This window comes from Pistacia vera, unplaced genomic scaffold (assembly GCF_008641045.1).
Source record: "Pistacia vera cultivar Batoury unplaced genomic scaffold, PisVer_v2 Contig173, whole genome shotgun sequence".
Taxonomy (NCBI): Eukaryota; Viridiplantae; Streptophyta; class Magnoliopsida; order Sapindales; family Anacardiaceae; genus Pistacia; species Pistacia vera.
The window spans coordinates 1,357,911-1,379,674 of record NW_022195823.1 but is presented as its reverse complement, the minus strand read 5'-3'; the positions used below and the strand labels follow the sequence as shown (position 1 = coordinate 1,379,674).

General features: G+C 37.6%; 1 protein-coding gene and 1 pseudogene across 3 annotated transcripts; one reads left to right on the top strand and one right to left on the bottom strand.

Annotated features, from left to right (window-relative positions):
• The first annotated feature begins 987 nt into the window (after window positions 1-987).
• Window positions 988-13,226, top strand: LOC116125918. Of its 3 annotated transcripts, none has more exons than XM_031411632.1 (11): window positions 988-1,907; window positions 2,450-2,726; window positions 2,892-3,077; window positions 4,657-4,809; window positions 6,000-6,467; window positions 7,357-9,666; window positions 10,092-10,294; window positions 10,389-10,544; window positions 10,955-11,189; window positions 11,788-12,098; window positions 12,705-13,226. In XM_031411632.1, exons 1-11 carry the CDS (start codon window positions 1,147-1,149, stop codon window positions 13,003-13,005), a joined length of 5,361 nt encoding a protein of 1,786 aa, XP_031267492.1. In that variant the 5' UTR covers window positions 988-1,146; the 3' UTR covers window positions 13,006-13,226. The 3 variants fall into 3 exon arrangements, with proteins under 3 accessions (XP_031267492.1, XP_031267491.1, XP_031267494.1); XM_031411631.1 differs by having other exon boundaries at window positions 11,785-12,098; XM_031411634.1 differs by lacking the exon at window positions 4,657-4,809 and having other exon boundaries at window positions 11,785-12,098.
• Window positions 13,227-16,227: 3,001 nt separating this feature from the next.
• LOC116125919 lies at window positions 16,228-19,838 on the bottom strand (annotated as a pseudogene).
• Window positions 19,839-21,764: the final 1,926 nt, after the last annotated feature.

Sequence of the window (21,764 nt, the reverse complement as noted above, 5' to 3'; positions counted from 1 at the left end):
TTTGTTCTATCTTAAAACAACTGCTCTCTCTTATTTGGAAGTTCCTTGATGTAAATACAGTTACTAGATAATCACTAACATTACTTGTAGCAAGTTCACTTGAAAATAAAAGAAGAAGGCTTTTCCGAAATCCCTGCTCATATTTATGATTTGTAAGAATATTATCCTCAAATTGTGTATACAAAATAATAATTAGTGAGTTCTATTTAGACGTATCAATCTTTATTCCTAATATTAATATATGAGTAATATTACACCAACAACTCATTCTCACAAACTTCTCTTACAACCCTAGCGTGTCAACAGATTAACGCTATCACGTCAGCCCCTACCACATCCAAGGCATATAAGCACTATGAAAAACAAACAGTCGTTCCTAGAGAAGGAACGACCATCCCTTATGAAGGAACGGTTGTTCCTTAAAGGAACATTTCCTTCTCTTTTCTTCTTCTTCTTATCCTCCTCTTAAGAAACGATCATTCATTCCGTTTCTAACAGCTATACCTTTATAAGAAACAACTCTTCTCTTCCCTTCTTCTTCTTCTTCTTCTTCTTCTTCTCTCTTCTCTATTTCTTCTTCTTCTTCTCTCTTTCTTCTTCTCCTCCTCTTGAGAAACGGTCATTCTTTTTATTTCTAACGGCTATACCTTTATAAGAAACGGTCGTTCCTTATGAAAAGAACGATTGTTTATTTGATCTAATCAAAATCATTTTCTATCTTAAGTGTGGTAGAGCTGTTGTGGCAGTGTGTCAGGTCAAATGCCACGTCTGCATTGTGGGAGGAGGTTGTTGGCCTAGGATTATTCTTAATATATATGGTAATAGTCGTGGCAAGAGCAATAACCGGAATACAACTTGGACAAATAATATGCTCTAATAATTGGAGGAATATATTAAGGGGTGAAATTGGAAAATAAATTATTAACGGTTCATTTTGTTCCTAGTCCCTGTTGTAACGGTGGGATCCATGTGGAACAAACCGAAACCATATGTTCTTTCGCGGGTAAACTAAGGCGCAAAATCCCGACCACCACCACCACCACCACCATCAACATCCAATCCCTCCTTTCAAATTTCGCTTCCAGAACTTGTTTTGCGCTTTACGCTTTGTCCTGTCCCTTCTCAATCCATGCCATTGAAATTACTATGAACCTCTCTGCCAATGATCTCCGCCTCAATTCTTTCCACGCCACCGCCTCCACCTCCAGTATTCTCTTCAATAAAACTTCTATCCACTTCCTCCAAGTTCGCGTCTATCGGAAACGTCGCCGTTTCAAACTTACTGTTAGAAGTAGCCTCAACTATCCTTTCGAAAACCTCTTTCATAGCTTGCCAAACCTCTTCGCCTCCACTAGCTCCCTCGATTTGCTCGCTCCGGCTTTAGGCCTTTTCTCTGGACTCGCTATTTATGCCTCTCAGTCCACTTCTAATAAACCGCCCCCACTATCATGTATTGGAAATTGGGTTTTGTTCACCAGTCCGACGCCGTTTAATCGTTTTGTCATTCTTCGGTGCCCTTCCATATCGTTAAAAGACAGTGATTTCTTAGAGAATGTAAATGAGAAGCTCGTGAAGGAAGATAGACATTTTGTGAGATTAAATAGTGGGAGGATTCAGGTGAGAAGTGGAGATGATGAGAGGGCGAGTGAATTGGAGACGAAATTGAAGTACCAAAGAGTTTGTATAAATACGGAGGATGGTGGTGTCGTTTCGTTAGATTGGCCTGCGAATTTGGACCTGATGGAGGAGCATGGATTGGACACCACTTTGTTGTTGGTGCCGGGAACCGCGGAGGGCAGCATGGAGAAGAGTATTCGGTCGTTTGTTTGTGAAACACTGGAGCACGGGTTCTTTCCGGTGGTTATGAATCCTAGAGGTTGCGGTGGTTCGCCTCTTACCACAGCTCGGTAAGCAACCAAGCTGCTGTTTATTTTGAGCATTTCAAACTTTTTCTAATATTGCAATAATTTAATTTGTTGTGTTTTGATGTGTGGGAAAGTTCTGGATACAATTAGTTTGTTGTGTTTATTAGACGAGAAATTTCTTTTTTTGGTCTTATGATTGACAATTTGTTGCATAATCATGTTTTATCGTAAAATGTCAAAAGACTTTACTGGCTGCCAACACTGCAATGGTTTTGATTTTGGTTGTTGTTTGAGTGAGGATGTGAGCTTGTCGTTGTGTAGAATAAACCTGAGAATAAAAAGGGGTGGACAAAGTGAAGATAAAAAAGGGAACATGACTTGTTATTTGGTTAAAGCAAAGGTGTGGCTTGATGGGATGTCATTGCTAGTATGACAAATGAATGAGACTGTGCCTGAGTTCCTCTTCGTCATTTGTTTAAGTCTCATACTTGAGCTCTAGGTGATAACTAATCTGTACAGGTTCTTGTTGAATAATTCTTTCCAAAACTAACCTGATAGTAGGGCTGCTTAACTACATTATGTAGGTTATTTACGGCTGCTGACAGCGATGATATCTGCACTGCTATACAGTTCATCAACAAGGCAAGGCCATGGACAACTTTGATGGGTGTTGGCTGGGGATATGGTGCAAACATGTTGACAAAATACTTGGCAGAAGTTGGAGAAAGCACACCTCTTACAGCTGTAACGTGCATAGACAATCCTTTTGACTTAGAGGAGGTCACAAGGTCCTCTCCTCATCACATTGCCTTGGATCAGAAGCTCACTAATGGATTGATAGATATCCTGCGATCTAACAAGGTTGATTATTGCTTCAAATGTTTTACTCTTCCAGTGCAAATGTTTCAAACGTTCATTGGAGGAATGCAACACTCAATGTTTTATTTTTCCAAATCTTGTTAGTCATTTAATTTAAGTAGGATCCTTAGGTTTGTTCTCACAACTTATTCTAAGTTAATTCTCCAGGAATTATTTCAAGGCCGAGCAAAAGGTTTTGATGTGGAAAAGGCTCTATTGGCAAAATCTGTTCGTGATTTTGAACAAGCAATATCTATGGTATCTTATGGTTTTGAGGCCATTGAAGACTTCTATTCGAAATCTAGTACTCGAAGTATGGCTGGAAATGTGAAGATTCCTGTTCTATTTATACAGGTGCATATTTTTGTGGTTCTAATTCCATCTTGCTTTGGACTTTGCACAAGACCAATTTATTCTTGAATTATGCTTGTTCCAATATTGGCCAAAACTTATGGTATTGTTTATATGGTTCAATGGAACATATTTCTAGGATCTTTTCTTCTTTATTTAGAATCTATTTTTCTACTTTGTTGTACTGAGCTAGATATAAAGGGTTCTCTAGCTTCACTTTTCTATATCATGAGTGATCTTAATTGAGTATTATACCTTGTCAGTCTTAGGTGGCTGGGCTTATAAGATAACATCTGAGTCAAGTCCAGTCCAGATGTAGGTTAGTCAAAATGGGTTCATTTGTTGTTATGAGTCCAGTGGCAGGTTAATTGAGTTATCTCTTACCAGGGTGAGCGAGCATGGCTAGTTTTAACTTGCAACTTTAGTAACACCACGCAATGAGGAATTTCCAAAATTTCTGTGACTTGTAGGATTTGTCTCCAATTTTCACTTAAGGACATGGAACCTGTGTAACATGTGTAAGGAGAGTTGTCAAGGTTGCACTTTGATAGGAACCCACTCCCAAATTGATAGAAATTGGGCTGGGCAGTAGGTCTTTGATAGAATTGGGCTAGATAGTGGTCTTTTTGTGGGCTTGGGTAGAACTCTCCTTGGAAAACCGGCTTGCCAAGAGAGGGTGCCCAAACCTTTATAAACCACATGTCCACCCGTTTTCCCTCTCAATGTGGGATCCCAACATTCCCCCACGCTTCGAGACCCAATGCCCTCATTGGTCTTCCTTCCAGAAAGTGCATGCCCTCATCGGCCTTTACTGCCCTCCCTTCGGATCTTACTTCGCCGAGAAGCTTCTCAACAACTCTCCTTCTCCGCCCCTCGGGGGGCCACTGAGCCTTGCTGCATGGGCTCAGAAGGTGGAGCCTGCTCTAATACCATTTGATAGGAACCCACTCCCATATTAATAGAAATTGGGCTGGGCAGTAGGCCCTTGATAGAATTGAGATAGGTAGTGGTCTTTTTGTAGACTTGGGTAGAACTCTCCTTGGAAAACCTACTTGTCAAAGGAGGATGCCCAAGCTCTTATAACCACATGCCCACCCTTTTCCCTTCCAATGTGGGACCCTAACACACTCTCATTTATAAAAAAATATGTCAACCATTTTGAGGTTGCTATGCAGTTTTTCTTAGGAGATAGCCACACACTTGCAAGCCTGATAATAAAATTTACTATCTGTGGTTCTTCTACAAGCATACAAACACATGATTATATTTTAGCACATATGTTGAAAATTATAAATAACGCACATGATAAGCTGTTACCTACCATTAAATGCAAAAATTAGATAGCTTTAGTGGTCAATGCAATATAATTCACTTTATCTGTCTCTCAATATGGCAAACATCTTTCTTAATTATCTGCTTAAAAATCCAGTAATGGTTGTGATTTTGCAAAATATGCATCAGTTATCTGTTGTCAATAATGTCTTGCTTGTCAACCATTCCACTATTCTGAAGTTGATCATTAAGATAAGTGCTATGTCCCTTTAACAGAAGTTAACTAATCATAATCCTGTCAATTTGTCAGAATGATAGTGGAACACTGCCACCGTTTTCCATCCCACGCAGTTTGATAGCTGAAAATCCATATACTAGCCTTCTCTTGTGTTCTTGTCCTCCATCTACTATTATTGCAAGTAATAGAGCTGCTGAATATTGGTGCCAGCATCTTACCATCGAGGTAATGACTTCTTTCTCGTTGGCTACTGAAGATTGAATACAGGAATTTAAATCTACCTCATTGTCAACAAAGGTGGGTTGTTTGTCTGAATGGGCGGCTGATAATTTCTATCATTTCCATTGCAATGTCTGGGTCTTTTGAATCATTTAATAATTTTCATCTATTGTGTTTATAGTTCTAAGAATCACACTGAGATTACTGTAACATAACTTTTAAATAAACTATCTCTGAATTTCATTGTTTTGAATTCTTTATAGCTGCTTCTTGAAATCCTAGTGTAAACCATTAAGTTTGTGTATCTCTTTATTTACTTAAATTTACCCATACGGAATATATTTGTGTTAGAATTTAATGAGCAATTTTCTCTTTGCTGAGAAAGCTAGCTGTGGAGAGTTAGATTTTTTTTTCCCTGAAATTTCGATTTGATGTTCAGGGAATGAAGATCATTTCTTGTCTATAACAATACTCTGATCTGATACTCAGCTATAGTACTTTTATTTTTTACTTTGTTTTTTAATTTATTTTATTTTATGTTCGGTCCTCAGCAATTCAATTTTCGTTCATATCTTGATCAGCAAGAACAGTAGAATCTTTTAAGGGACTTATTGTGTTGGAATCTCTTGGTTGCATTTATGTGTTTCTTTTCAAGAGGGAAAGAGAGCTAAATTTCTTTGGAGTTGGTTTATATGGGAAAAACAAATAATCGTATATTTGGTGAGAAAGGAGATGATAACAATGAGGCTTTATGAGATAGAGTTAGACCTTTTGCTTCTAGTTGGGCTTCAGTTTCAAAGTTGGGAGGAGATATTGGGCTAACTTTGTTTGCTTATTCTAGGATAGGGAATGGAAGATTATGTTTGGTATATTTTTTTCACTGTCTTGCAGATAATAGTTCCCCTCTTCAGATTTTTTTCTCTCTCTGTAGATTTCTAGTCCACTGATATACATACATCAACCTCTTCTTTAACATAGTTTAATGGTTTCTTATCAAAAAAAAAAAAAAAAAAAAGGAATCTCTTCGTCACTATGCCTCAAAGCTTTTAAGTTAGATAATTGTCATGAGTAATTTCCCTTACCCAATTATCATATTTTATTTGAAATTATAATTTCATCCCCCTCAATTCCATCAAATATGTTGGATATTAGGGTGACAAGTGATATTCTGATCAGTATTCTTTTTGTGACTGCAGTGGCTCACAGCCGTGGAGCTTGGACTATTAAAGGGTCGTCATCCGCTTCTGAAAGATGTAGATGTTACCATCAACCCTTCAAAAGGCTCAGCTCGTGTGGAAGGTAGAGCAACTGATAAGGATGTTAAAGTTAACAAGCTCTTAGATCTTAGTCAGACAAATGCTTTGAACAGTTATTCCATTGACAGTATAAAGGAAATGCTGGAAAAAAGTAATGATAATGATAGCATCCATCAAAGATACAGAAGAGAGTCACAAAGAAATGTGGAGCTTGACAAAAAGGAATTGCAAGAAATGGACAATGGTACATTGCAGGAGACTGGTCCTGTTGACGCAGAACTGGTCAAAGAGGAGGAAGACAGTCCAGTAGATAGCGAAAGGAGCCAAGTGTTACAGTCTACACAAGTGGTTATGAATATGCTTGACGTAACTATGCCTGGCACACTGACAGAAGAAGAGAAGAAAAAGGTAATCATTGAATTTGCTATTTCTTGTTTTGACATTCATCTCTTAATTACTCTGGGCTCAATATGTTACATGCTAATATTACATTTTTGGAGCCTTAGTCTTGTACATGATTGATTTGAAGTGAGCCTAGAAATCCATGCATGCAAGTGTATATGTGTGCTTAAAAATAAAAATATTTTAGGCATATAATTTAAAATGATTTTGAATATGGAATGAGGAAATAACTGTCTTTTATTAACGCAATATGGATATAATTGGCATCTTAAAGAAATAATTTAACTTAACTACTTCTTACCCTCTGACCACTTTCAAATAAAAAATTCTCACCTGCCTTTAAAAAGCTTTTGCTGAAACTGCTGAGAGTTTGCTTTTTCTGCTTTGATTCCCAAGGAGTTACAGGATTCTTGTTTTTTTTCTTTATTCATCTCAATGAGGAGGGCTGCTAAGTTGATTTTGTATAGTCTTCGTGCTTTGTGTCCAGGGTAGGGATGATTATTCGTTGTATTTCGTACAGAATTTGTTTCCCCTTGGTTTTTTTATTCTTCATGGCACCTAGTTTGCAGAGTTTCTTCACATACTGGCGTTTAATTCTTATTACAAAGTTTATAATTTCTAATCCAGAAAAAAAGGCATATCATGAAAAGAGATGAAAAGAAGAAAAAACAATGTGTGGGTACATCTGATACCATGGCAATCTATCAGTATATTGTACCACAAGTAAAAAAAAATTTATGAACAAGTTGATCATATGAAGTCTTAGGATATATCTTAAAGAAAACTTATTCTGGTTAAAATACTTATACATAAGTTTTAGGATATGAAATTTCCAGTTACATTAACTTGTTCCTTCCTTTGGTTATTATAATGTTTCAGTAATTTTTATGTCCAGGTCTTGACTGCTGTTGGTCAAGGAGAGACAATTATGAAAGCTCTGCAAGATGCTGTGCCTGAAGATGTGCGCGGAAATCTTATGGCTGCAGTATCTGGGATTTTGCATGTTGAGGGCAGAAACTTAAAATTAGATGGACTTCTGGATATTGGTAAGATACCTAACGTAAAGTCAAAGATCCAAGAGAAAGTCATAGGAATATCAAGTGCTGAAGGGTTGTATAAAGATCCTCATAGAGCAGATCAGGTGAAAAGGGTTGACAATTTGGCGGAGGGCTCTGACAACGTACAACCTGGCATGGCCAAGCCTGATGGTGGATTACCTTCAGAAAATTTTCCGAAATCTGATGATGTAGGTCTATCTAAGTCAATGAGTGGTCCTCAATCTGATATTTCTAGTTCAGTCAGCAAGAACACTAACGAGTCTGGAAATAATCATGAAAATGATGGGTTCACTAAAGAAAAGGCTGTTCCATATTCTAACATTGGTGATAAGGGATCAGAGATAAGTGCTAATTCTAACAATACTGGTCAGCCTGAAAAGGCTGTAAGTCCTGAGGAAAATGAGTCCAAAGTGGAACAGGAAGGTGGAGTATCCCAAGTAGAAACAAAACCTGAGAATAGTACCCAGAAAGCCGGAGATAAAGCCCTTGATCCTTCCTCTGATCAAAATAAGACGACATCTGCCAATGTTACGGAGGACACAGTTTCGCCTCTGGGATCCTCTTCTGAAGTTCAATCAATTAAGAAGGAAGGAGATGATAATCAGAAGAGAGAAAATAAAATTTTGCAGCCTGCACCTGATCTTAATCCTTCTACCTTCAGTGTTTCTCAAGCACTAGATGCACTGACAGGAATGGATGATTCCACCCAAATGGCTGTTAACAATGTTTTCGGTGTAATAGAAAATATGATTACTCAGTTGGAAGAGGAAAATGGTGATGAAAATGATGTCAAGGAGAGAAATGAGGTTAAGGATGAGAAAATTGATCATTTCTCTGAGAAACAAAGAATTGGAAGTCATGAAAGATTGGAAAAAGAAGACTTTGGGAATGAGCTGAGTTTACAGTCTCCTGCATCATCTGATCCTTCTACACATAATAGTTGTGAAAGCGGTATGGACATTCATCATGATGCAAGAACTGAGAGAGTGGAGGGTGAACACAATCAAAATCCCATTTTATTTGATAGCAATGGTCCTAATTATTCTCAGGGAAATAAGATAGCTAAAAGTTTAGATATGGAGAAAAAGGGGGAATTACTTGGGAGCAAACTTTTGTCTGTAAATTCAGATGGACTAAATTATGGAAATAACTTACCATTATACAACCCTGTGAATCCTTATGGGCACTCAACACAAAATGAACACTTAAGCAGATATCCTATCTCAAAAATGCCAAATGCCAAATCATTGGATCTGGATACAACTACTGCTCTATTGCTTGACTACTTTCCAGAAGAAGGTCAATGGAAGCTCTGGGAACAAACTGGAAATTTCGGAGATTCTATTCGTGATTTTAGCACTTGTGAGGATGATGACAGAGAAGTGCAAGCCCACTCATTTGCAGAGGTAGATGATGCAGATAAATTTATTGAACCACCATATGTAATATTAGATACAGATAAACAACAAGAACCCGCTGGAGAATATAAAATGAAGGATCATATGAGTGAAAATGTTGAAAGTAGCGAGGTTGCATTGACAGAGTTGATGCGCTTTGTGAAAAATATTATGTTTAATTCTTTGAAGGTCGAAGTTGAACGCAAGCTAAGTCCATCTGATAGGAAAGAAATGGAATCAAATGTTGTTAGAGATATAGAAAAAGTGGCAAATGCTGTCTCTTTGGCTGTTGGGAATGACAGGGAACATATTTGGTATTTGGATGATAAACACTACAGTATGGACTGTACTTCCGAAAAAGTTGGCGCACTTCAAGGTGAAAATATTATTAGAGCCATTTCCTCTGCTGTCCAGGGCACAAGTTATCTGAGAAAAGTGCTTCCAGTTGGTGTTATTGGAGGCTCTAGTTTAGCTGCTTTGCGAAAATATTTCAATGTGTCTACTGAGAATGATAATGGTCAAAAAGAACTGATGGTCTATGATCTAAACAAGAAATCTGGGGGGAGAAAACACGATAAGGTCGGGGTAACAAAGATTAGTCAGATGCCTTTTGACAAAAACACTAGTTCAAATGTTTCAGTGAACAGAGAAGTGGTAGGGGATAAATTGAAAAACTTAAACAATGGAGGTGTCATGGCTGGTGCTGTTACAGCTGCCCTGGGAGCATCTGCATTACTTGTAAAGCAATCGGTATGCATTAATTTATTTAAGTGCGTATTTGACATATATGTATTTCCTTTTTCTGTGTGGCTTTTCTAAACTAATTGTATAAAATAGACACTAACACAAACTTCATTCTCAGCATATAAGTTCTTTACTGGGTATAGGTATCTTTCTTCCTCTAGGTAGCAGATTCTGCTGTGTGATAGTTTGTCTGCAATTTGTTTCTCAGGTGCTTGAGAGCGTTAGAAATATCTCTTTTCTTGAAGTATATTGCAGCACTAATATGTTAATTATTCTGTATTATTTATTTATGTAATAGCAGCAAGTCTGTTCTCCATATTTTATAGTTATGAACTTTCATTATGTCATTATCTATTATTTGTTCTTGGGTTGAGGGGGTGGGAGTCTTACATGTGTGTTTCTCATGCTTGCTGCTGAACGTAAATGTGAAGGATTCGTATGAAAACAAAATTGGTGAAAATATGTCCAAGCCCTTAAATGAGAAAGAAAATCATCAGAAAGAACCCGCGAAGCTGGAGGAGGCAATGTCTGAAAGAAACCAGAATAGCATAGTCACAAGCCTTGCTGAGAAAGCCATGTCAGTTGCTGGTCCAGTAGTACCAACAAAGGGAGGTGGTGAAGTGGATCAAGACAGGTCTTTAACTCATAACTTGTTTATATATTTTTTTTTTAAGGACTTTTTCAGTTTATTTTTTAAAGAGTATTTTTTTCACTTCCTACGTGAACAGGTTGGTCACAATGTTGGCCGATTTAGGACAAAAGGGTGGCATGTTGAAGCTAGTTGGCAAAATTGCTTTGCTTTGGGGTGGTCTACGTGGTGCAATGAGTCTGACTGACAAGCTTATCTTGTTTCTGCGTATAGCTGATCGCCCATTGTTCCAAAGGTATTCTTAAAGGTCATTATGCAGCATCTAATGTTTCATCTATCAATCTCCTTTTCTCCTTAGGAAAACTGTAGTAAACCAAAATTAACTTGACAGGAGTTAAAATCAATATAAGGAAGTATTTTTCTTATTAAGAGTTTTTCCCCATTTTGGCTGAAATGGAAGATAGTATTAGTTTTTGATTCGTATAACCACTGCAACCTACTTGAACTGTAGGCTTACACTCTATTCCGAAGAGAAGATATTGACCCTTGTAGAGCAGACTGGTAAAGGGACATCTAGTCTTCCCTAGATGGTTTAATAAGAATTTTGTAGAGTTAAATGAATGAAGTAATGGATCTTTTTTTTTTTAAATTACATGTATATTATTTTATTAGTAATTCTTTTAAAATTTTTGGTTCTTCCCTTAGGATTCTTGGTTTTGTCGGCATGGTGCTTGTTCTATGGTCACCTGTTGTTGTTCCGCTGCTGCCAACTCTTGTGCAGAGCTGGGCGACAAATAATCCCTCTAGAATTGCAGAGCTTGCTTGCATCATTGGGCTCTATACTGCTGTTATGATACTGGTTGTGATATGGGGCAGAAGAATACATGGATATGAAAATCCACTGGAGCGGTATGGGCTTGATATGACTTCGTTATCCAAGGTATGAGTATAACCTAGAAATATATGTCAGACAAGGTCTAGACATTAGCAACTGCGACTGATTTAATGTTTATGTTCATGATGACAATGGGGTGATCCTCATTGGAACTGAAGTTTTAGCCTGAATATCAAATTTTGCCCACTAGTTCAGCAGTGTGCAGCAGTAGTGGCATGTTGGAACAATCTTTATGTGAATTTAAGTGAAGTTAGAATTGTCCGTTGATTTCAAGGTAGTGAAAGGATTGCGAAGATCTAGCATTTTGTGCCAGTGTCTAATTAATTGTGACCTCCTTCTAGGCAAACAAACTCTCAATGTTTCTCGTGCTTCATTTTTTTCAATATCCCATTCCACCAAAAACAGTTTTAGATTTCTTATTTGTCTGTGATTCCATTGGTCTTTGTCATCAAAGGTGTAATTAAATGACAATTTCTTCTCCTCGTTTTAGTGAATATATAATTTTTAAATTAATAAGTAGTTTGGATGTTGATTCACCTGACTTCCATATTGTATTGCAACCTTATGGTCTTTAAATGGATATGCATCCTCTGGCTTTGCTTGTCTTGGAGAAAGAATTAACATTGAGCTTTTCCCTTAGCAGGGCCAAAATTTTTTGAAGGGGTTTATTGCAGGTGTCATGCTTGTGCTATTACTACAGTCAGTGAAGGCTTTACTCGGTTGTGCAAATTTCTCTTGGCCATCAAGTATTCCATCACCTTTAAATGCTGTGACGTGGCTCAGAGTGTGTGGGAAATCCTTTATGCTGGCATGTCGAGGTATCATAACAGCAACTGCCGTACTGCTAGTTGAAGAATTGCTTTTCAGGTCATGGTTGCCTGAAGAAATTGCCACAGATCTTGGTTATCATCGTGGAATTATGATCTCGGGACTTGCATTTTCTCTATTTCAGAGGTATATTTTTAATTGCTATTTTGCAGTATTATATTGATGTAATTTTACTGTTTTAATGTTTGCCATTACTTTCCCATCCTTGATCTCATATGGAGTTGAAAGAGTTAATCTAGCCTTACAATCTTGATTTTCCTTTCTCCCATTTTGTTAGCAATATATTGGCCGTTCTACCATGAAAATTTTGGCCCTTCTAAATTATGGGAAACGTGTAACAAAAAAGGTTAAGACTTTCTTTAGGTCCTTGAACTTTCATTTGGGTCAAAATTTAGTTTTAAATTTCAGTTGACAAATTAGTTAATAGTGAATGAGCATCCATGCTAATTAAAGGTGTTTGATCAAGCAGTATTGTTATGTTGAGAATCTTGAGATGACATATTTTGCTGACCTAACCTCTTCAATTGCCAGATTCAATTAATGAAATAATTCTTACAATATGATAATGTTTTGCTACAAGGAATTCATTGATCATTCTGTTGATCTTCGTTTTCCCCAAAATTTCTGCTATAGATATGTTAACTTAGTTGGTATGTTATAGCATTGAGTTTTAAGAATGATATGGCAATCACTCTTCCAACCACTTATGGTAACTTGCCATTGAGATTTCAGGTCTCCACAGGCAATTCCAGGACTATGGCTATTATCTTTGGCTCTGGCAGGTCTTCGTCAAAGAAGTCAAGGCAGCCTTTCTGTTCCAATTGGTTTGCGTGCTGGGATTATGGCCTCTAGTTTGGTTTTACAAACTGGTGGCTTCCTAACCTACAATCCGCATTTCCCTGTTTGGGTAACTGGAACTTATCCATTCCAACCGTTCAGTGGAGTATTTGGTCTTGTATTCTGTTTATTATTGGCAGTTACTATGTATCCGAGACAGCCTCTGGGAAAGGAAGAAATTGAAAATGGCCATTAGGGAGTGAACAAAATTATCTGACTGTCAATGGTTGAGTTACATCATGAAGAATGTCTGAGACCTTTAAGATTATGGATGCTTGGCGACTTCCATCAATTTTCACTTGTGATGTCGGGGTTGAAAGAATATTACTGGAAATCTGTGAGAAGGATAAAAGGAAAATAGAGAGTAAAATGGTAAATGTTAGGAATTGCCTTGTTTATAATAGCAAAATCTCAATAGCAGAGGGCACTGTTTGCACATATGAGACGTAAAGATACTGATCAAAGTGTACAGTTGTTGAACCTAGAAAATAAATTACCAAATACGAAGGCAGAGTTTTGTAAGTAGGAAAGAAATGTTTATTTTCAAGTTTTAACCTTTTACATGTTTGCGTCAAAGTGTACAGGGATTTTGTATTCACATTTGTTGATTTGCCTTTACCTTACAATGTCAGGAAGAATACTGTAATTTTCTACACGATGGTTGCGAAATGTAAACTTTGCAATTTTTGGGCTCTTAGTTCTGTGTCATACAAGTAGCATTGGGTTTGGGTTTTTGTTTTTCACTTTTTCACAAGCAAATACTGTTAAAGGGGCGTTTGGATCATATAATATTTTATTATAAGATAATATTATATTAACGAAAAGATAAATCACTTTAAAGATTACAGGGAATATTTAGAAAATGTGTTTAGTTAGTTCGAATAAATTTGTAAATAATATGTTTGGTTGGAAGGATAAATAGGTGAGTATGTTATATAGATTACTAAATTGCCTTTCTTTTTAAATATTAATATAATATTATTTTTTAAATCACTTCTTTTAACCCTTACATTTGAAATTTTGCTAAAACACTCTAGTCATATAAAACTTTAATTTGTAGTGAAATCACTGCCATCTACCCCCAAGCCACTGTCGGCAGCTAGCCACCAGCATCGGCCGTCGCCAGTAGTCGACGGAATGGCACACAATTGGCTATATATGGCCGGTCATGCGTCGGCAAAGTCATTTCCGGCCATGGATCACATATCTATGGCCGTGAAACGTCATAAAAACGGTCAGATCTGGTCATTTCCGACCATGGATCTGGAAAATGTCTTACTAACGCACAACTAGCCAAATCCCACCAGTTGTGCACCATTACAACGACTGACGTGAGTAACAGCCGGCAGTGGTCTTGGGTGGGTAGAGGTTTTTTGTTAAATTTTAAACTTTTTGTAACTGAAATGTTTTAGCTAATTTCTCAAATGTAGAGGGGTTGAGTAATTGTTATTTGGTAATATTTAAGGGCAATTGTATTTGAAATTGTATTTAATCAAGGGCAAAATAGGTATAAAAATTAGATTATCCCAGTAATGTTTTAATCCTAATAGTGGGAGAGAGTATCGTATTACCCCACATTATCAACAGTAAGCACTATTTATAATAAAAGATTCTCGTAATGTTTTATTACTTACAAATTAAATATCATAATCTTATAAAATAAACGAAAATTACCAATTTTATCTTATATGTAGGACTGTAAACGAGCCGAGCCGGCTCGGCTCGGCTCGATAAAAGCTCGTTTAGAGCTCGGCTCGATAAGGCTCGGTTCGACTCGACTCGAACTCGGTTCGTTAACCGAGTTGAGTTCAAACACAGTGAAGCTCGGCTCATGGGCTCGCGAGCTTGGCTCGGCTCGATTAAGCATTGTACACTTAATAGGGGGTTTTGGTTTGTTCCCCCCCCCCAAAGTGCAAATTTGAAATAACACGATACACCAAAACAGAGCGTCAATTACTCAATTTCAGTTCCCCATTCCAGTTGCCCTAAATCCCAAATCGCAATCAAAGACCCCTAAATCCCAAATCGCGAACCAAACACTCTGAAATCGGTAATCTCCTAGGAATGTTATTTGTATATATTCAGAAGTATTTTTTTATTTTGTAAGGTAATAGACATTTTGTAATGTTCAAAACTATCATGGTTAATTCAACATTGGATGTAAATATGAAATGTTGTACGCAGGCAGATTGTTGTAAAAAAGGGGAACTTGGCTCGATCAAACCCGGATAAATGGTGGTTTGATCGAGCCTTATCGAGCTTGAGCTCGAGTCTCAATTTTGAGGCTCGCTAGGCTCGAGCTCGACACTGTTGTAAACGAGCCGAGCTCGACACTGTTGTAAACGAGCCGAGCTCGATAAGCCAAAAGCTCGACTCGGCTCGGCTTGTTTACACCCCTACTTATATGTGGATCCAAACACATCTTAAGAGAAAAGGAAGTAGTATGCTTTCAAGTTTCAACGAAAAAAAAAAAGAGGAAAGGTTGTAAGACGCAACTAATGTAGCCAAAAGGTTGTTCAAATTAAAAAACACATTTTGACTTAAATATCACATCAAATTGTAAGCCAATCTAAAGTTTTTTATTATTTATTCTTTTTTGTTTTTGCCAGTCACTATCGGCTTTTGATTAAAGAATAAAGGCCGTCAGTGGACGGGACCCCTATCATATGATAATATGATATCTCACGGCAGAGCAAATAAGATGTCTAATTAATTCTATTGTTTCGTACTTCCTCGTAACCAACGCCAAAATATATTTAGAAAATTATTCATTCACATTCATGACGAAGGATTAAATCTTTTTCTCAAAGAGGCAGTGATCGAGTTTTGGCATTGGTTGAAAACAACTTTCACCATCACCCTGCCTATAGAACTTCTTTTGCACCATATACTTGAGTTGAGTATCAAGATATTCAATATCTCATTTGCTTTTTCGTTGCCGGAAAAGTGGAAATGACTTCCAATTGGTACTTCGTCAAAACACAATATATGGTTCTTCAGCGATATTGATAGTCCGTTTTAGCAGAGTAAAATGTTTAATTGATTGAAATATTAAGATTACCCTAGGCAGGAAATGAAGGCAGAAAGATGAGAAAACAAAAGTCACAAACTTTACTGGAATTGCTGAGCTCAAAACCCAGATGCAAACAATGCTGAGAAAACGCAAAAGAAAAATATTGAAAAAAAAAAATGAAGCAGAGGAAAAAAATTCCATTTCGTCCAATCGCAATCCCCAAATAGCTATTATTCTTCAACACTCAGAAACCTCCACTTGGACCAACCACCATGACACTTCCTCAGCTTTTAATTACTCAACAGCCAGAGGAACAGTTCTGGCATGAAAACACACACAGATGAAATGCAATATGATCAGAAAAATACTTACAGAAACTACATTCATTTACCAAAATTTTTCCATCTTTTAAAAATGCCTCAAGAAATCTTCAAAGAACCTTACCAGCTTACGATACTTGAGGGCGTAAAACATTTCGAGGTAGCGTCTGCTCTCAAGACGGTCAAGGTTAGATACATGTTTCCAGAAGCCATAAAACTCCAGTCAGGGTCAGAAGCTTTGAGAGTATATCTTCCATGTGTACCTACACAACAAGGGAAATAAGAAAAAATCTCAAAAACAAACTTCAAACAAACTCATCAAAAGCTTATAAAGACAGAAGGCAGTGTACTAACTTCTTCAATGGCTTCAGGCCACCCAGTGAGATCTTGTCCCAGTGAGAAGGATCACTTGCACTTCTCAAAGAAGCCGACAAGGATTTCAGCAGCCTGTCACCATGGTAAGGATCAATGTGGAAGCCGGATTTCCATTCACTATAATCCAGCTGGACCACCTTTGCAAGTTGCAAAGTCGGCAATCCACAGGTCATGGCCTCAAAAACAGTCAAGCCAAAGGCCTCATATAATGCAGGTTGCACGAAAGCTCCTTTTGTATCACAAATGTAGCGATATAATTCACCATTCCTGACCCTGTTCATGAGATGAAATCCATCTGAACTGGCCGCTTCAACTTGTATGTTCAATAGGCTATACATCTCTTCATTTCAGCTTGCTCTTCCAAGTCTTGGATTCCTTCTTCTATCACCACAACAACACAGTTAACCAATTCCCGTAGCTTGTGTTCTTCCCATACCACTCCACAAGCCGATAAATTCTTCACACGGTCCAGCCTTGCCATTGTAAATAGGATAGGCTTGCTGCGGTCTTTCAACACACATCTGTTTGAAAAGAATTCATTAACAATATTGATTTCAATAATTTTTGGTGTTATCAATTTAGTTAAACATAAATATAAAATATGGTAAGGCAAGGGGGCAAACTCACAAGTGTTCTCATTCAACAGAGCTGTAAAGTCTCGTCAATCTCAGGGTGGAAAGATTTCAGCCTTCTTTTCTCCTCAGTATACGGGAAGTATATGCTCATATCAGCACCAGGGGATACAATGTTGAACTTTGGATCAAACACATCAATACCATGTCGACACGGTAGAGTCAGGAAGTGTGAAAGCAGTGGACTCTCATATTGGCCAACAGTATCCTTGCTGAATCATAAAGAAGGTAACAATTTTAGGGCCTCGATATGATAGCAGTACTAGAAAAAAATAATTAAATAATATCGTATCTGTGTAAAAGAGATCTGACCTTCCAGCAATTTCTGGTAGGTACTGGTGATGATAAAGTCTGTATGATTCATGGCATAAGATCAGCTGTAAATGGCAAGAGAAGAGTGACTTTTCATCCAATTTTTTCCAGTAGATGTCTGAATCTGGTATTTTGTTTTCCAAGAGCAGAGCAATGGTACACTGGAAAGAAAAGCAAAAAACATGAGAAATTATCACTACTTCAAGGTGCCGAAAGAAAAGCACTAAATGTAGCAATACAACAAGAGACATCAGCTATAGGTCTTAGAAACAAACCTGTGTAACACCTAATTGTGGGGCTAACAAAGAAGCAACAATGTTGCCATCACTATAGTTCCCAATGATCAGATCAGGTTGCCTGCAACTCTTTACCAATTTCAACAGCAACATCCGGCAATATCAAAAGTAAATGGTCATTAGTCAATTAAAATAAAGAAATCAAAATCAGTGAAAATTCTACCCGTATGAAATGTTTTTACCTCAGTGTATTTTCTAGGTAGGGCCAGACTTAAATCGTGAGATCCATTTGCGAACAATTCCCTTCTCTGTTCTAAAGGGAACTCGGAGTATATTGAATACTTAGTTCCATACACTTTCTCAAGTCGCTGACCACAAGTTGTCCCTGCTGCATCCGGGAGGAGTATATACATCTGGGTATGATAATAAGATTTAGCACAAAGCAAAAATTAGGCTCATAACCCAGCTTTGATAAACTAAAAGAACCATAAACTATTTTTGACAAACTTGGAAATTAACCCAAACCCTTTCCCAGCCTTCCCCACCTGTGAGAGTGGGATCTGATCCGAGATCTATTGTATAACACCAAACATCTAGCAGTTGAACAAATTAACCCACAACAAGGGGCCAATAATCCATTGAACTTGAGAAAAAACTTACAATGAGGATGCGAGGGGTGATGTCAAGTCCTTGCTGCTTTATACGAAGAAGCATCTCATCTCCAGGCACGCACTTGATCCAAGATGTAAACAACCTGGAGAAAACTTAAATTAGTTAACAAAGCATATACAACACCAACTAAACCTAGAACAGATGCGCTCGCCAATTCAATACTGGCCACCAGTGTCAGGGTAACCCAAACATTGTCTTGAGCAAAGTATCCGTGGGGAGTGAGAATAAACAACATTGAAGACCAGGGTATTCTGCCAAGGAAATTCTCTAGAGTGCAGGGATCAGGTGCCTCAGAAGATCCAAAGAAGTTGAATCATCTCTAGAAACACGCTCTGCGGTGTCACCCCAACCTCTCTCCAAACAAACTCTGGAATTTGAGTAAAAACTCAGAGTAGGGTGTTTCAGGTGCCAGCGTAGACAGATACTCCTCGGCCTTCCTCAGAACATACTGAAGAGAATTCAGGTTATGAATCCTGTCATTCAGCATCATATTCTGCACAAAACATTTAACAAATTAGCACAGCGGTCTTTTCTTAGAACATCTTCACATCCTGAAATCCAGTAAATCTAAAGACCAAACAGTATACCTTCCCTTGTGGCAGTGGACTCGGAGAAATTCAAGCAGTGGGTGCATGCTCTCCTGTATGGAAGAGTTTGCAGAAAGGTGGCGGTTAAGGAACCCACTCCATTTCCAATCGACTTTGAGAGAGTTGGGCGAGGAACCGATGCAGTAAATGGCCAAAGTCCAACTCAAGCACAAAGTTGCCATTGGTGCTGCAATACACAAACAAACATCATATTAAGCAACAAAACTCAGTAAATAAAGAGATGGGGTAAAAAATCTATAGATCAAAACCAAAGTTTATTACCTTCCATCAACAAGTTCTTCCTTGAAGTGGAGGTATTCAGCCACACGGAGCTCCTCGACAACGAGTGCATGAACATTCACACGAATGTACTCCCAAACACCAGGCCTTGGACGAACAGCAAGTGCAACCCACGGAGGTAAGACTATCGTTCCTGAAATCAGTCGAAACAGGTAAGAAACTAAGCACTGTAAAGAAATCACAATAGTTGAAAAGGAAACGAAGTGATGATGTACCTGAGTGGATTAAGAACTTCAGCGAATGCCCATCACTCAGTTTCTTCTGTTCTCAGCAGGGATTGCTTCAAACTCAAGAATAAGTTGATGGTTTGCAGGATCCCCTTCCCCTTAGTCTCAAGCCTGCAACAAAATACTCCAACTCATCAATTATTTAACCAATAACTATTCCCCCTTGCATTCTAAAAAAAAAAAAAAAAAAAAAAAAAAAAAAAAAAAAAAAAAAAACTAGTTTTAAATGCAAAGATCTTTCTGATTACCTCGACAGAAGGGCCAAGATTTCATTCCTGAGAAGAAAGAGTTTCATCAAACGTTCACGGAGGCTGTGAACGCGAGTCAAAGCACGGTCGCCCATTTTTTCTGAATAAGCAACAGTAGCAAAAATCTCAGACTACTTCAACAACAGAGGATCAAAGTGCAAGGAACACGTTTGAAAATTGTCCAAACAAAGTTAGAGTTAAATAGCAGAGATGGATCATGGATAAACATCATTTAAGTCAAAACAACCTCCGTATACTATTCTAGAAGGAAAGTTCAGAAATTCAAAACCTACCCACCTCAGTCTCACCAACCAACCACATTAACGTATTAATTGAAGTTTAGTCTTTCACAGTTCAACTAAGATTACGGTCTTAATTTAATTAAACAGAGATTAAGATCTCTCTGCATTTGGTGCAGCTTACCATACTCAACAAATTTCTTAATTACCAAGTAAACAGAGTTGCAGAACATGTAAAAAGGGGAAACAGACTTGACTAGCAACAGAATCTGAAGCTGATTTTTTTTTCCAAAGAGTTATAAAAAATCTACAACAAGATCACTAGCAATTGGAATAAGATCCAGAACTGTGTTAGTGTAAAGAAACAAAGAGTACTGGTTGTCATCAAAACATTGACCAGATGAAATAAAAACAGAAACTTTGTAAAGAATACGTAAGACAGAATATTCAGAACTAAAAATAAACAGAATAACGAACAAGAAGAAGAGAAATAAAGCACCTAAACGAAATACAGAGATGGCACAACACAAGGAAGAACGAAGACGGAATGCAAAAGTAGGAGTCTGGCGTTGATTTATAGACTACCAGAGCCCGACAATGGTAATTGGCAAATGCCGAAATTGTCTACGGCAGGTAATAAATTAAAATGGCTCGAGGGTACTTTAGTAATTCACTGGACTTGAAGCCGAATTAAAATTGATTTCGGAAAGAAAAATTGCAGAAAAATGCAACTAAAGCAAAGTCAATGATTATGAGCTTTAAAAACGGAGAAATATTTAATGTAACCGAACGATATTTTTACAGTTCTGTGGTTCAAGAAACTTACCCTACAATCAAAGACAAAAGAGAGAGTGAAATAGTAATGAAGAAAAAGGAAAGCAAACGCGTGTAGGGTCGACAATCGAGACAGAGACTACTAGATGCAGTATGTGGGGTCTCTTAGGTATAGGTGAATCTGAACGGTGAACGTTGATCATCAATCATCATCATCACAACCATGACTTTTTTTACGTCTTACTGGCCGCTATTTTTTTGCTTTAATGCATCGTGACCCGTCACACGTACAAAATTTAGCAGTATAAAATGTTCAGTGTGTGAAATGAACCATCAGAAACGAAAACGGGAGAAGAAGAAGCTTCAAGGAAAATGCTTTAATCCTATTACCTTGAAATGCAACAAAATATACAAAGAAAGAAGATGACAGAAGAACGAATCAATGAATGAAATGAACGCAGAGCTCAAAGAATAACGCAAATATGCAAAGCGAAGAGAGATATACAAATGGATGGGAGAATAAGGCGAGGCTAGGGAGCTTTTTATACACAAAAAGAGTGAGTGCTGTCTTCCTTCCTCGTGATTAATGGTGTTTGATTTAAGAAAATAAATTAATAATGCCTATGCCTCTATTTCCGTGAAAATGCCCTTATTACTGCCTGCGGTTTCATTGTTCCTTTCACAAACCGCTTTTCTCTCTACTTTCCCAGTACCCCATCATTTTACTCCATATATTGTTAATTTGTTGCATTTTAATTTCATAAATCTCATGATTTTTTTTTTATTATTATTATTATATGTTGAACCAAAAATGATTATTTAATTAAAATTGATTTTATCTAGGGTGTTCTGGTTTTCCTATGGATTGTTGTTGGATTTGACTCGACTACCTTGCTTAGTTGCTTGTTTTTTATATTAAAACTAGTGTAAGACAAACACGCCCTTGCGTTCTAAAGGTGGCAAGTTTTGGCGGGGCGTTATTGTCAATTTCCAATACTGTTTGCGCCTGCCACGTCTCTG

Bases quoted from the DNA above. Each gene is read 5' to 3' on its own strand.
- LOC116125918 (XM_031411631.1), top strand. From the start codon at position 1,147: ATGAACCTCTCTGCCAATGATCTCCGCCTCAATTCTTTCCACGCCACC. The intron at 3,078-4,656 runs GTGCATATTTTT...TCAATTTGTCAG, and splicing joins TTCCTGTTCTATTTATACAG to AATGATAGTGGAACACTGCC. The intron at 4,810-5,999 runs GTAATGACTTCT...TTGTGACTGCAG, and splicing joins GCCAGCATCTTACCATCGAG to TGGCTCACAGCCGTGGAGCT.